Source organism: Bos indicus, chromosome 2, assembly GCF_029378745.1.
Source record: "Bos indicus isolate NIAB-ARS_2022 breed Sahiwal x Tharparkar chromosome 2, NIAB-ARS_B.indTharparkar_mat_pri_1.0, whole genome shotgun sequence".
Classification (NCBI taxonomy): domain Eukaryota; kingdom Metazoa; phylum Chordata; class Mammalia; order Artiodactyla; family Bovidae; genus Bos; species Bos indicus.
Window position 1 is genome coordinate 89,498,694 of NC_091761.1, and position 13,038 is coordinate 89,511,731.

Sequence of the window (13,038 nt, forward strand, 5' to 3'; positions counted from 1 at the left end):
GTCTCCTGCATTGCAGGCAGATGCTTTACCCTCTAAGCCACCAGGGAAGCCATCTGCCTTACGTTAGCTCTGTAATACCAAGGAATAGTCTGTTTGCTTATATGAAGATATGTTTTTTTATTTTTTAAAACTTTTTACACAAAATTCACATACCTGTGATAAGACTGGGAGAGAGATCTGTATTACATATCGGATTCTTGGTACAGATTGTAATATTAATATGAAGGGGAATTGTAAAGTGTTGGTCTCTTCTTTTGTTTATCATAAAGAGTCCCCAGTCAAAGTCGTGGCTCTGTGCGCTGGTTCTGGGAGCAGCGTCCTGCAGGGGACAGATGCCGACCTTTATCTCACAGGTAGGACAGCCTTTGGATCTTTCTTGTACCCTTTTCTTGTGTATCCCTTCCCTACCTTGGTTTGTTTTTTACAAGGTAAAAATTAACAGATTTTAGGACAGCATCTAACATACAGATGGATCTAATAAATGTTTTTTGATCCTGAACTAAATAAGAACTATGTCAAAATTGGGGACATACCACATACTTTGTGGAAGGAAAAAAATAATCATCTAATAATTAGATTATCTAAAAAGTGATATTCAACATTTATTTAATCTATTTTCATAGGTTAAATAATAAATTCCTAAACATGATTTCTCTCAGATTTCACGTAAGTTACTGGAACAATTTTTACCTGTTGCCTTAGGTAGAAAATTGTGCCTCTTACTCGGCCCTGAAGGCAATGATCACTTTCTCTCAGTTCTAGCTCCAAAATCTTTCTATTTTTCCCCTTATCTCCGTCCAGGCATCCCCTACCTAAAGTACTTCATTAAGCCTCTAATCTTAATCTTCCACACTCTCCCAGAACTAACTTTCAGAAGTACAAGTGTGATGGTGTATAATATTATCATGGCTGAAAACCCTTCAGTGATTTCCTCCATGTGCCCTGGTGAAGCCAGGTGAAGCAGTCTTGGCTCATGCCGTTTTCCCTGTCTAGGATGTCTTTTTTTTGCTTCTTTCTTATACTTCTAGTGATGAGCTCGAAGATACCTCCCCTGAGAAACATTTTCTTGACAGTGTCAGGCTCCTGCCCCTGATGATCATACCTTCCTCTCCCAATTCCTGTCACTTTTTTCTTAATCTACAATACGCATTTCTTTTGGACAGAAATTGTTTGACTCCCAGGCTCTATACTCTGTCCTTGTGGGTAATACCTAATTGATAACATGGCCCATCATTCCTCCAAGGGAGTTGGAGGCGCTTTGAACACTGCTGTTACCAGCTGCATTTCTACCTCTGGGCCTCTTGAGGGTTAGGAGACAGGGGCTTAAGATTACTTTATCCACTTCCAAAACTAGACTCAAGGGTCTTAAGCCCCTGGGCATTCCTTTGGCGTTACTAGACCGCTCCTGCCACTGTACGCCCGTGCCTTATTATCTAGCATGCTCCCTTACAAAGGCTGCCGCACTTGAAATAATGTCCTGTCTCTGAGAATAGGGGCAGCATCTTAGGAAGCCTGATGTATTGCTTTGAACCAATTAAAAGTGTATATGACCATTGTCTGTTTTCTTTTCCTTCCTTCTAAAGAAGCAAGGGTTTTATTTGGTGGGGGTGGGGGCGGTTATTTATTTATTTAATTTTTGTTGGAGTATAGTTGCTTTATAATGTTGTATTAGTTTCTGATGTACAGCAAAATAAATCAGTTATATATTCACTCTTTTTTAGATTTCCTTCCTGTATAGGTCACATAAAATGTAAGATTTTTATAAGCCCTCAAGTTTATACCAGATTGAAATAAACTTTCAGTGTATAGACAGTTTAACATGTTATAACATGATGTTTCTATTTTAAAATTTAACATTTTACTTTGAAGGAATTTTAGATCTATAGAAAAGTTGCAGTAAGAATAGTATAATCAACTCTTATATACCCTTTGCCTGCATTACTAATGGCTGTTTTTGGCCACATTTGTACATTCTGTCTTTCTATAACATCATATATGTGTGTATATATTTGTGCATGCATAAGTATTCGGTTGGTGGAAAAGTAATTGTGTTTGACTTTTACACCAACCTCAATTATTTTTGCACCAACTGCAGTTACTTTTGAACCTCAATTACTTTTTCATCAACCTGAGTTAACTATTACTTTTGCACCAACAATTAGTTTTGTACCAACCACAGTTACTTTTGCACCAACCTAATATGTATTTATGTTTTCTCCCAAACCATTTATAAATAAATTACAGATATGATGACCTTTTACCTTCAAATACTTCAGCATTATATCTCCTAGGAGCGAGGACATTCCCTTATATGACCATGTTATAATGACCAAATTCAGGAATTTAATGTTGTTAATTGATCAAAATTTATAGTATTTCTTTTTCAGATTGATGCTCAATTCTTTTTTTAAATATAAATTTATTTATTTTAATTGGAGGCTAATTACTTTACAATATTGTAGTGGTTTTGCCATACATTGACTTGAATCCACTACGGGTGTACATGTGTTCTCCATCCTGAACCCTGCTCCCACCTCCTTCCCCATACCATCCCCCTGGATCATCCCAGTGCACCAGCCCCGAGCATCCTGTATCATGCATCGAATGTGGACTGGTGATTCATTTCATATATGATAATATACATGTCTCAATGCCATTCTCCCAAATCATCCCACCCTAGCCCTCTCCCACAGAGTCCAAAAGACTGTTCTATACATCTGTGTCTCTTTTGGTGTCTCACATACAGGGTTATCGTTACCATCTTTCTAAATTCCATATACATGCATTAATATACTGTATTGGTGTTTTTCTTTCTGGCTTACTTCACTCTGTATGCTGCTGCTAAGTCGCTTCAGTCGTGTCCGACTCTGTGCGACCGCATAGACGGCAGCCCACCAGGCTCCCCCGTCCCTGGGATTCTCCAGGCAAGAACACTGGAGTGGGTTGCCATTTCCTTCTCCAATGCATGAAAGTGAAAAGTGAAAGTGAAGTCGCTCAGTCATGTCCAACTCTTAGCGACCCCATGGACTGTAGCCCACCAGGCTCCTCCATCCATGGGTTTTTCCAGGCAAGAGTACTGGAGTGGGGTGCCATTGCCTTCTCCTCTCTCTGTATAATAGGCTCCAATTTCATCCACCTCATTAGAACTGATTCAAATGTATTCTTTTTAATGGCTGAGTAGTACTCCATTGTGTATATGTACCACAGCTTTCTTATCCATTCATCTACTGATGGACATCTAGGTTGCTTCCATGTCCTGGCTATTATAAACAGTGCTGTGATGAACATTGGGGTACACGTGTCTCTTTCAGTTCTGTTTTCCTCAGTGTGTATGCCCAGCAGTGGAATTGCTGGGTCATATGGCAGTTCTATTTCCAGTTTTTTAAGGAATCTCCACACTGTTCTCCATAGTGATTGTACTAGTTTGCATTCCCACCAATAGTGTAAGAGAGTTCCTTTTTCTCCACACCCTCTCCAGCATTTATTGCTTGTAGACTTTTGGATCGCAGCCATTCTGACTGGCGTGAAATGGTACCTCATTGTGGTTTTGATTTGCATTTCTCTGATAATGAGTGATCACACACTGCATCTGTTCTAGTTCTCAACTTTGTTTTTAGAGCATTGGCATTTTTGAAGAGCATAGGCCATTTGCTTTTTTTGTATATCTCTCAATTTGGAATGTCTGATTGTTTTCTCATAAATAATAACTTTTTAAAATTAGTTTTCATATCACAAAGCAGTATATACATAAGATAAATTCACACAGTTCCAAAATGTTAAAATGTCCTCCCTTGGGGAGGGGGGTGGGAGGGGGGTTCAGGAGTGGGAACACGTGCACACCCCTGGCGGATTCATGTTGATGTATGGCAAAACCAATACAATATTGTAAAGTAATTAGCCTCCAATTAAAAAAAAAAAAGTCCTTCTTACACGGTTAGTTGGGGAAACAGAAAATGTCTTATCCAGCTTACTTTAGATGTCTGTACTCGGTGAGGCATCACTTTGAATATCACTTCAGAGATGGGAAACCCCAGCCAGAAGACCATTTTCATCACCCTTCCTTTGAGCTTTACATATTAGGTCATAAAGGGCAGTATCCTAGGAAGACCAGCAGATGGCAGGCTTGCTCCTTGGAAATATAAATTGGATACTAGTCCAGATAGCCAGACTGTCTTTCCCAAAGCATGACTTCTAACTGGGCCAGTTAGTGTCTTTTTCTCCTTTCACTTTTTCCTCTGCTATTACTTAAATTAAGATATTTTAAAAGGTGCTTGAGTAGAAACTAGTCCTTACAATGAGGGCTTCCCTGGTGGCTCAACTGTTAAAGTATCTGCCTGCAATGCAGGAGACCTGGGTTCGATCCCTGAGTTGGGAACATCCCCTGGAGAAGGGAATGGCTACCCACTTCAGTGTTCTTGCTTGGACAATTCCATGGACAGAGGAGCCTAGCAAGCTTCAGTCCATGGGGTCTCAAAGGGTTGGACACGACTGAGTGACTAACACTTCATAATGAAATGATGCGTATTTGGCTAGGGGAGAGTGTGGGGAATTGAAATTGAGGGCTTTTTTTTTTTCTTTTCTTAAGAACTTTTTTTTTAATGCCTTTATGTCTTAAGTATATTTCAAAATTGTGCTTTTTATGAAAAAGCCAAATATTCTTGCTCTTACATCAGATTCACAAAGTGTTTTTTAAAAATTCAAAACATTTGAGTTTTCCCAAAATCTTTCCACAAAAGATGAGATCCTCTTCTACCAGTAACTTCAGAATTTCTAGGTGTTTTGCCTGAGTCAAAGGAAAATACCTTGTTTTTAATTTAGAAATAACCTTAAGCTCATTTCATTCTTATGAATTAGACTACAGTTGATGCTGAGAATTTTGGTATTCACAAAGTATAAGGGGTTTCCCTGGTGGCTCAGATGGTAAAGAATCTGCCTAGAATGTGGGAGATCTGGGTTAGATTCCTGGGTCGGGAAGACCCCGTGGAGAAGGAAATGGCAACCCACTCCAGTATTCCTGCCTGGAGAATTCCATGGACAGAGGAGCCTGGCGGGCTATAGTCCATGGGGATACAGAGAGTCAGACATGACTGAGCTACTAACACTTCACTTTATTTCACAAAGTATAAAGAAGTCTTTGGTGGGTAAGCAGTGGTGTTTTATTTTATTGTGGAAACCTTTTGAATGGGTGTTCCTACAGGTCAGTTCTGGCGGTATTAGATACTGTTGGGTGTGTGAATTTGGGTACTTGCCTTGCATTTACCAAGGAGAAAGAATTTGGAATTCTCAGTGGGATGGTCTCTCTTTTTAAATTGGAGTACATGTAAGAAACATGCATATAACTTTCTAGATTCATGTTCTGCTGTATTACGTTTGCTTCATATAGGATGAAAACTTGGTATTTCTGCTGTTATGGTTCAGCACAGAACCACAGACTGTGTCTAATATTTAGCTATTTGCTCTTTCTTTTGTTGGCAGGTGAGATGTCCCACCATGATGTTCTGGATGCTGCTTCCCAAGGAATAAGTGTCATCCTCTGTGAACACAGCAACACTGAACGAGGCTTTCTTTCTGATCTTCGAGATATGCTGGATGCTCACTTGGAGAATAAGATTAATATTATCCTGTCAGAAACAGACAGGGACCCTCTTCATGTGATATAAGGCCGGCAGGAACAGCCAGATAACACAACATAGAAAGCAGGTGGCTCCCAGTGTGAATCCATAACATGAATCAGTGGGGTTGGTATCCTTCCAAAAAATATCTTAGAAGGTACATTAGCATTTCTGGTTTCTTAATCTGCTTCTCCCGATGTTCTGTAGCTCAGTAGATAAAAACTATAATGTAATTACTATTGAAGAATAAATATTATAAAGGACAAATTAAAGAATATACTGTGGAATATAAATTCATTGTAACTCTAGGAAATATGGGGTAAACCTGTTTGTTTAACATTCTTGGGAAATAGCTCAAGTAATCATCTCTTTAACTCAGTTACAGATGGGATGTGTCATTCTAGATCTCTCTGTCCTTAGTTATTTTAAAAATATACCTTTTCAGAAAAGTTTGTCTATATATGCATTCTTTTAAAACTTCATATTAGCTCACCTGTATCTAGGTAGTAACCTTTGAAGGGTAGTAAGGTCTGTCTTTCGGAGAAGGCAATGGCACCCCACTCCAGTACTCTTGCCTGGAAAATCCCATGGACGGAGGACGCTGGTGGGCCGCAGTCCGTAGGGTCGCTAAGAGTCAGACACGACTGAGCGACTTCACTTTCGCTTTTCACTTTTCTGCACTGAAGAAAGAAATGGCAACCCACTCCAGTGTTCTTGCCTGGAGAATCCCAGGGACGGGGGAGCCTGGTGGGCTGCCGTCTGTGGGGTTGCACAGAGTCGGACACGACTGAAGCGACTTAGCAGCAGCAAGGTCTGTCTTTATGTTCTCTTTCCTAGATCACTGATCTCCCACCTAAATTTCAGAATCAGGATGAGATTTTGTTTTTTGGCCTTGAGCAAACTACTTAACCTTTGTCTCAGTTTTCTCATCCCATGTGGCATGTGGGATCTTAGTTCCTCGACCAGGGATCACACTAGTGCCTCCTGCAGTGCAAGTGTGAAGTCTTAACCACTGGACCTCCAGGGATGTCCCTCAGGATGAGTTCTGCTTTTTGTTGTAAATATACATGATCATTATTCATGTTCAGTTCAGTTCAGTTGCTTAGTCCTGTCTGACTCTTTGCGACCCCATGGACTGCAGTACACCAGGCCTCTCTGTCCATCACCAACTCCTGGAGTTTACTCAAACTCATGTCCGTTGAATCGGTGATGCCATCCAACAATCTCATCCTCTGTCGTCCCCTTCTCCCCCCACCTTCAATCTTTCCCAGCATCAGGGTCTTTTCAAATAAGTCAGTTCTTCGCATCAGGTGGCCAAAGTATTTCAGTTTCAGCATCAGTCCTTCCAATGAATTTTCAGGATTATTCATGTAACTATTGCTTTTTGGGTAACTCACCATTTCATTAAAGATTTTTAACTTTAAAAATAATACTGGTGAATACGTGTACAGTATTAATTTTGTGCCAGGTACTCTACTATGTGCTCTATAAACACTTTCAGTCCCATATATGCAAGTATATAGGTATTGTTACTCCCATTTTAACAGATGAGGAAACTGAGACAGAGGTTATGTAGCTTGGAAGTGATGGAGTTAGGATATAAACTCAGTCTGGCTCCAGAGCCTATGTGCTTATTAATTGCAGTGGATCTTAATCAAATATGTTGATGGTAGGACTGATATAAGAGGTATGGAAGAAATCCTGAAGGGAAAAAAAAAAAATCCATCTTAACTGCGATCTTCTCTGGGTGGTATGATGAGAGGCTTTTAATGCTTTTATATTTATTTCCAATTTCTACACTGAGCATGTTACTATGGTAATGGCAAAAGCAATCTTTTAAAATACTATTGTCTAAAAGTGAGAAAGCATAGAATTTAGTATTTGTAGGATCCTTTTCCTACCCATCTTCTATCTCCTGGAGGATTTGGGATCCTAACTTAAAAATTATTCTTAATTTTTAAGAATACAGTGGTTCACCTGTAATACTGATTCACTACAGAAATAGCCAACAGGAGTGAGCCTTATGAAATGCCCCCCATTAAAAGTTGGAGGAGCCACCAGGAAAGGTGAGAGGAGAACAGCTAAGTGTCAGAAGCCAAGAACTAGAAAGCTTCTATGAGATGGTCAAGTTTGTCAAAGCAGAATGAGATAGCAGCTTTTCGAGACTATCTTAATGGTATTTGCTTCATTCATTCACTCACTGGTTGCTTTCTGTGTGCTGGACCCAGAGAGTATGTGGAGAGGATATGACAGAATTTGGTTAATGATGACAGTAAACTCTTAACTATGAAAAAGGCAGGCACAGGATTTATAGGGAAGGTCTTCTGGGGGACAGCTTAAACACATGCACTAAGTAGAGAAACAGCAGAGCCCACTGAAAAAGCCCAAGTAATTAATTCAGTATTGTCAGGGTGGAAAGAAGGCAGGAAAGGTATGGTCCAAGGTGATGATGAAGAAATAGCCTGCGGCCAGTAGCTCTCAAACCCTCCTTTTTTTGTTAGAGCACACTTTAGGCGTGGTATGATTTGGCCTGTGACTCATGAAGGCAGACAGGATCTCAGAATTGACAGTTGTGGATTAATCCCTTTGGGTAGAGTTTTAGGAGGGGTTAATGAATCAAAGAATTTGTTTATGATTGACACACTTATTGCCAAATAATGATATTATGACTGTAATAATTTTCAGCCTGCTTGCACTTCTGAATAACTAAAAAAAATACCCCAACACATCCTATGTAGTTTATTTTTTTCTTCCTATGCAGTTTAAGAAAAAATAAAGTATCACTCAAGATTCCTTACTTTCAGCTGTCAAATTTTCCAAACTGTTAAAGATGCTGAAGTATTCAGGTGACCTAAATACTTCAGAAAGACTTGAGGCCCAAGTGATACATGCCAAAATAATGAAAACTTGGTAATAAGTTTTATGCTTAAAGTTACATTTTTCATAGCATTAGTTATTTCAAATTGACTTTATGCAACACATTAAGGATACTGTAATTTTTAATGCTATTAAAACCTCAACTAGGTATTTCATATCACATCTTGATTTTCTCAGCTGCCTAGAACAGAGCTTTCTGCATGGTAAGTTCTCAAAAAACATGAATTAACATGGCTTAACAGCAATTTGAAAAATTAAAGTGTGGGAGAATCTCCCAAGGGAGAAATCAAATAATTACAAAAAGCCTGAGAAAGTCATGTACGTGACTATCCCTTGGTTTTCAGGAAAAGACACACATCTGTAATGAGGCAGACTCTCATGACTTGCTGTCATCTCTGACAGCTACTCAGGACTAAGCCAAAAACCTGGAATGCAGAAAAATACATTCTGAACATGCTACTGGCTCCAGGTTTGGAAGCTGAGAACTGGAGCTGAAGTACAGTTGAGCCTTGGACATCGTGGGGATGCTGACCTTCTGCACAGTAAAAAATCCAGCTGTAACCTACAGTTGGCTCTGTGTGTGCTTGGTTTCCCTTTTTACATCCGTGGGTTCAACGGACCATGGATCATATAGTACTGTAGCATTTACTATTGGAAAAAATCTGCACATAAGTGGACCCACACAATTCAAATCTGTGTTGTTCAGGGTCAACTGTAGACTTCTAAAGTTTCGTTAGTAATTTTTTAAGTTAAGCAAAATCTATAAACCATCCCTCAAATTGCCTGATCTTTTATAAGAATGAAATATTCATGTATTAAAATGACAAATATGATACTAAGAAAGTTGCTTCTATTAATGGAATAACACAGGAACTCATTTAGAACTCTCTGCATACGGAATTCAGTATTATGCCGAGTTTGCATACTACAAATATCTGTCCTGCATCCTCTGTACCTTTTTAGCCCTGTTTCAGCCATTTTATTAAGAGAAGCCAGAAGAATCTTTCAAGGTTTCAGGTCTGTTTAATATTGCCAGAAGCGAGTAACAGCAGAAGTTTGGAGCCTTAGCAGTCAAACTGATAGAGCTTAAGCTACACTGATGTTGAAACAAGTTAGTGAAGAGCATATAATTCTGCCAAGATCACTATCAGAGCTGTAAGGTGCACTCATAAAATTTTTGAAGCACTTCAAAATATTTTTAGTAAAAAAATAGCACTTTATGGGACTTCCCTGGCAGTCCAGTGGTTGAGACTCTGTGCTATTAATGTAAGGGGTACAGGTTCTAGCTCTGGTTGGGGAACTAAGATCCTACATGCTGTATTGCATTGCCAAAAGATGGGGAAAAAAAAAGTCCCAGAGAATCTGGGAGTTGGAAGTAACAAAACAGTACTATAAATGAAGGAAGAAAAAAAGTTCTATCCAAATTGCTTTATTAATAGTAGACTATTCACACATATTGCTTGCAAACAGTATAGACACAAAAAATATAAAAATAAACCAGTAGATAAATTTAAGGGCAAATGCAGTTTCACAGTAGGTCATTAAAGATTCTGTATATGTTTCTTTATATTGTTATTATAAACTAAATATATTAAGCAAAAAAAAAAAAAGGTGCAAACCAGCAAGTATCATATGCCACCATTTGTGTTTTTAAAAGGAGAAATATAGACAAATACCCTTAGATGTGCATAGAATACCTCTGGAAGAATGCTTAAAATGCTGCCAATGGCTGCCTAAGGGACTGGATGGGGGAATGGTAAGGAAACTCACTTTTCACTGAATATCCTTTGGTACAATTAAAAAATTTTTGAATCCTATTCATGTACCAATTTGTTTAAATATTGATCAGTAATTATGGTTAAGACTAACCCCCCTTATACATGGGTTTAATATAAAATTACTTCATTATATGACATGAAATGATTTTAAAAATTCTGGGCATTTGGGGAAATATTTTCATAAAAGGGGTTTACAAGATAAGAAATGAGTGAGAAATGCTGATGCAGTACAGTGACAGAGAATTTAACTTCCAACTATGAAACATTTCAGGGAGTATATAAAGACTATCTGCTGACTCCAGTGGTCAAGGTTAGCCTTTTTTTCTTTCCTAAGAGAAAAGGGTTGTGTATTTAGGAGGCTTGAAATTGTCACTTTAAGAAAAAACTGAAATGTCTTACAGTGAGTTTTAGGTGGGCCTACTTGATAAGAGAAATCAAATTAACTTAAAGCCAGCCATTAATAAGCTATTCATCTGCATGTTATTCAAGAAAATAAAAAAAAGTATGTTGACATACAATAATTAAATTATTCTGTTGCCTTGGGAAAAAACAACTAAAATACACTTTCAGGATTGTGTTTCTCTAGTCTGGCTTCTCACTCATATCATGAACGTGATGGCACAAACATTAACTGTCTTGAGGAGCATGATCTGTTGTCGTTGATGTGCTTTCTGGGATGGGCGTACACCCTGTACACTTGATACGTTTTTCCCACTTTTCCTAACTGAATAGCATCATGCTCCTTCCTCTATCAGCATGTAGCCTAAATCCAAAAGGAGAAAGCTGAAAATCACCTACTTTCCCCCAGTCCCATAGCTTTTATTAAGCTATTTCAGAAACAGTAAAAGGATGATCTGCCTACTCCATTATACTCTTCAGTTCTGACACGCAAAATAGCAAATAAAGCATTTATGCCACTGTCTGTAACTTTCACACTCTGGAACAAGCACATTTGCAAATACAGTGATAAAAGGCCCTCAAAAAAATTAGGAGCATCATCTCTGGTATAAAAGAATTCAAAAACATCCAGTTCCAAAGAGTCCCTGAGCACTGTTCCTTCCAGCAAGAAGTCTCCAGAGAGGTAATGAATGAAAGGCACGTTTTCTCCATTTTGAGGACCACTGCATAGTACTAGGATGGTATACCAGCCAGGCTAATCCCGGTTCTAGGTGACGACATTACCCCTCCCCACCTAAAATCTGTACACTGACGAGTCTAATGTTGGATGTAAACACAACACTTTAGAGGAGTGGCAGCTGGGGTATAGCTCTTCCACGGAAGATTCCAAGAGTACACGAGCGCTTTATAACTCCTCTTCTTCGTTTTCCAGGAAATCAGTCAGTATTCCATTGTCAACAGGAATTAATAAATATTCTACTCCATCAGTTCCCTAAAAGGTGTGAGAATACCTGAATGTTAGTCATTTGTAAGAAATGTATTTGAAATGTTAAACAAAAAAATGGACTTGATTTCATTAATAGTTCACACGAATAGAGAAGTATAAAAAACAAGGGCAGCCAGGGGACACAGAGGGATATATAGCTATTAAATACACTGAGTTTATAGTTAAACCACGTTATAGTGGAAAAGAAGACTAAAGAATGAGAAGGTGGGTATTTCCTGCTCTAAAACACTACACCACTGATATCTCTGTTCTTTTATACCCCTTTCAACCAGATCCTTCCCATTGGCTACAGGTTCAGGTATCTCCAATTACAAAACAACCCTCACTAGACTCCTCATTTCTCTGCAACCATCATAAAACCATGGCACCTTTCCAGAAGAGCTGTCTATAAATAGTGGTCTCCATTTACTCACTTTTTACTCAACCCAAGCCAACCTACCTACCACCATCATTATCATGTCACACCAAAAGAGCTTTTGGTTAGGCCACCAAGGAATCCCATTTTCCTAAATTCATTATGTATCTTCAGTCTTTGTCTTTTTGGCCTCTCGGCAGCACCTGACAATCCTGACCTAAAAATATGCTTCTCTTCTTGGCTTCTATGACATCTTGGTTTTCTTCTTGGCTCTCTGGCTGTTCCACCTCTGCAGGCTTATCTTCTACTTGGCCATTAAATATCACACTTCTAGGCCTAGTTTCTGGCCCTCTAATCTCACTATATGTTCTCTCTCTAGACTGTCTCACCAAAGCCTGGTTTCCATTATAATATAAATAGGTAGGAATCATAACCTTTTATCTCTAGCCCAGATCTTTTCTCTGGTATCTTGTCCCAGGAATCCAAATGCCCAGCTGACATCTCCACTTGAAAATGTCCAGAGAACCTCAACTGGAGTAAGCCCAAATATACTAAGACCATGAACTCATGCTCTGTCTCCCCAGAATGTTGCTCTTTCAGCTTCTCATCCAGTGATCCCACCATCTCTCTGGTTATGGAGGAAAGAAACAGGCCAGAAACCAGGAATCACTCTTGACACTCTCTTTTCCTTTGGTTCCCATATCCAGTCTGTCATCAGTTCTTGTCAATTTTGAGTCCCAACCACTTTTCTCTTTTTAACCTAGTCCAGATTGCCATCATCTCAGCCAGGCTACTAATACCTTCCCAGCTGGCCTCTGTGCGCTGAGGTTTCACAGTGCCCACCTTACGCTGCCCCATCCCACTCTCCATACCATTGTCAGAACAATTTTCTCAATGACTTCTCATTATTTCAGAATGAAACGGGATTGTGTCATGCTGGCTGCTGTTTTGTTCCAGAGCCTCTTTACATGCTGCTCCTGCCTAGAATGCTCTTCCTTCCCTTGATGACTG

The 13,038-nt window shown here is 39.2% G+C and overlaps 2 protein-coding genes across 7 annotated transcripts in view; one reads left to right on the forward strand and one right to left on the reverse strand.

The window, feature by feature from the left end:
* The window catches only part of NIF3L1 (NGG1 interacting factor 3 like 1), a 17,482-nt gene extending 11,577 nt beyond the window's left edge, over window positions 1–5,905 (forward strand). For all 3 annotated transcript variants that reach the window (XM_019974744.2, XM_019974749.2, XM_019974736.2), the window contains 2 exons: window positions 270–353; window positions 5,476–5,905. In XM_019974744.2, the coding sequence (XP_019830303.2) occupies window positions 270–353; window positions 5,476–5,660 (269 nt within the window). In that variant the 3' untranslated portion in view covers window positions 5,661–5,905. The remainder of the gene's footprint in view (window positions 1–269; window positions 354–5,475) is intronic.
* Window positions 5,906–9,902: 3,997 nt separating this feature from the next.
* Window positions 9,903–13,038, reverse strand: part of ORC2 (origin recognition complex subunit 2) — a 37,890-nt gene continuing 34,754 nt past the window's right edge. For all 4 annotated transcript variants that reach the window (XM_070770028.1, XM_070770040.1, XM_019974726.2 and 1 more), the window contains one exon: window positions 9,903–11,657. In XM_070770028.1, the coding sequence (XP_070626129.1) occupies window positions 11,571–11,657 (87 nt within the window). In that variant the 3' untranslated portion in view covers window positions 9,903–11,570. The remainder of the gene's footprint in view (window positions 11,658–13,038) is intronic.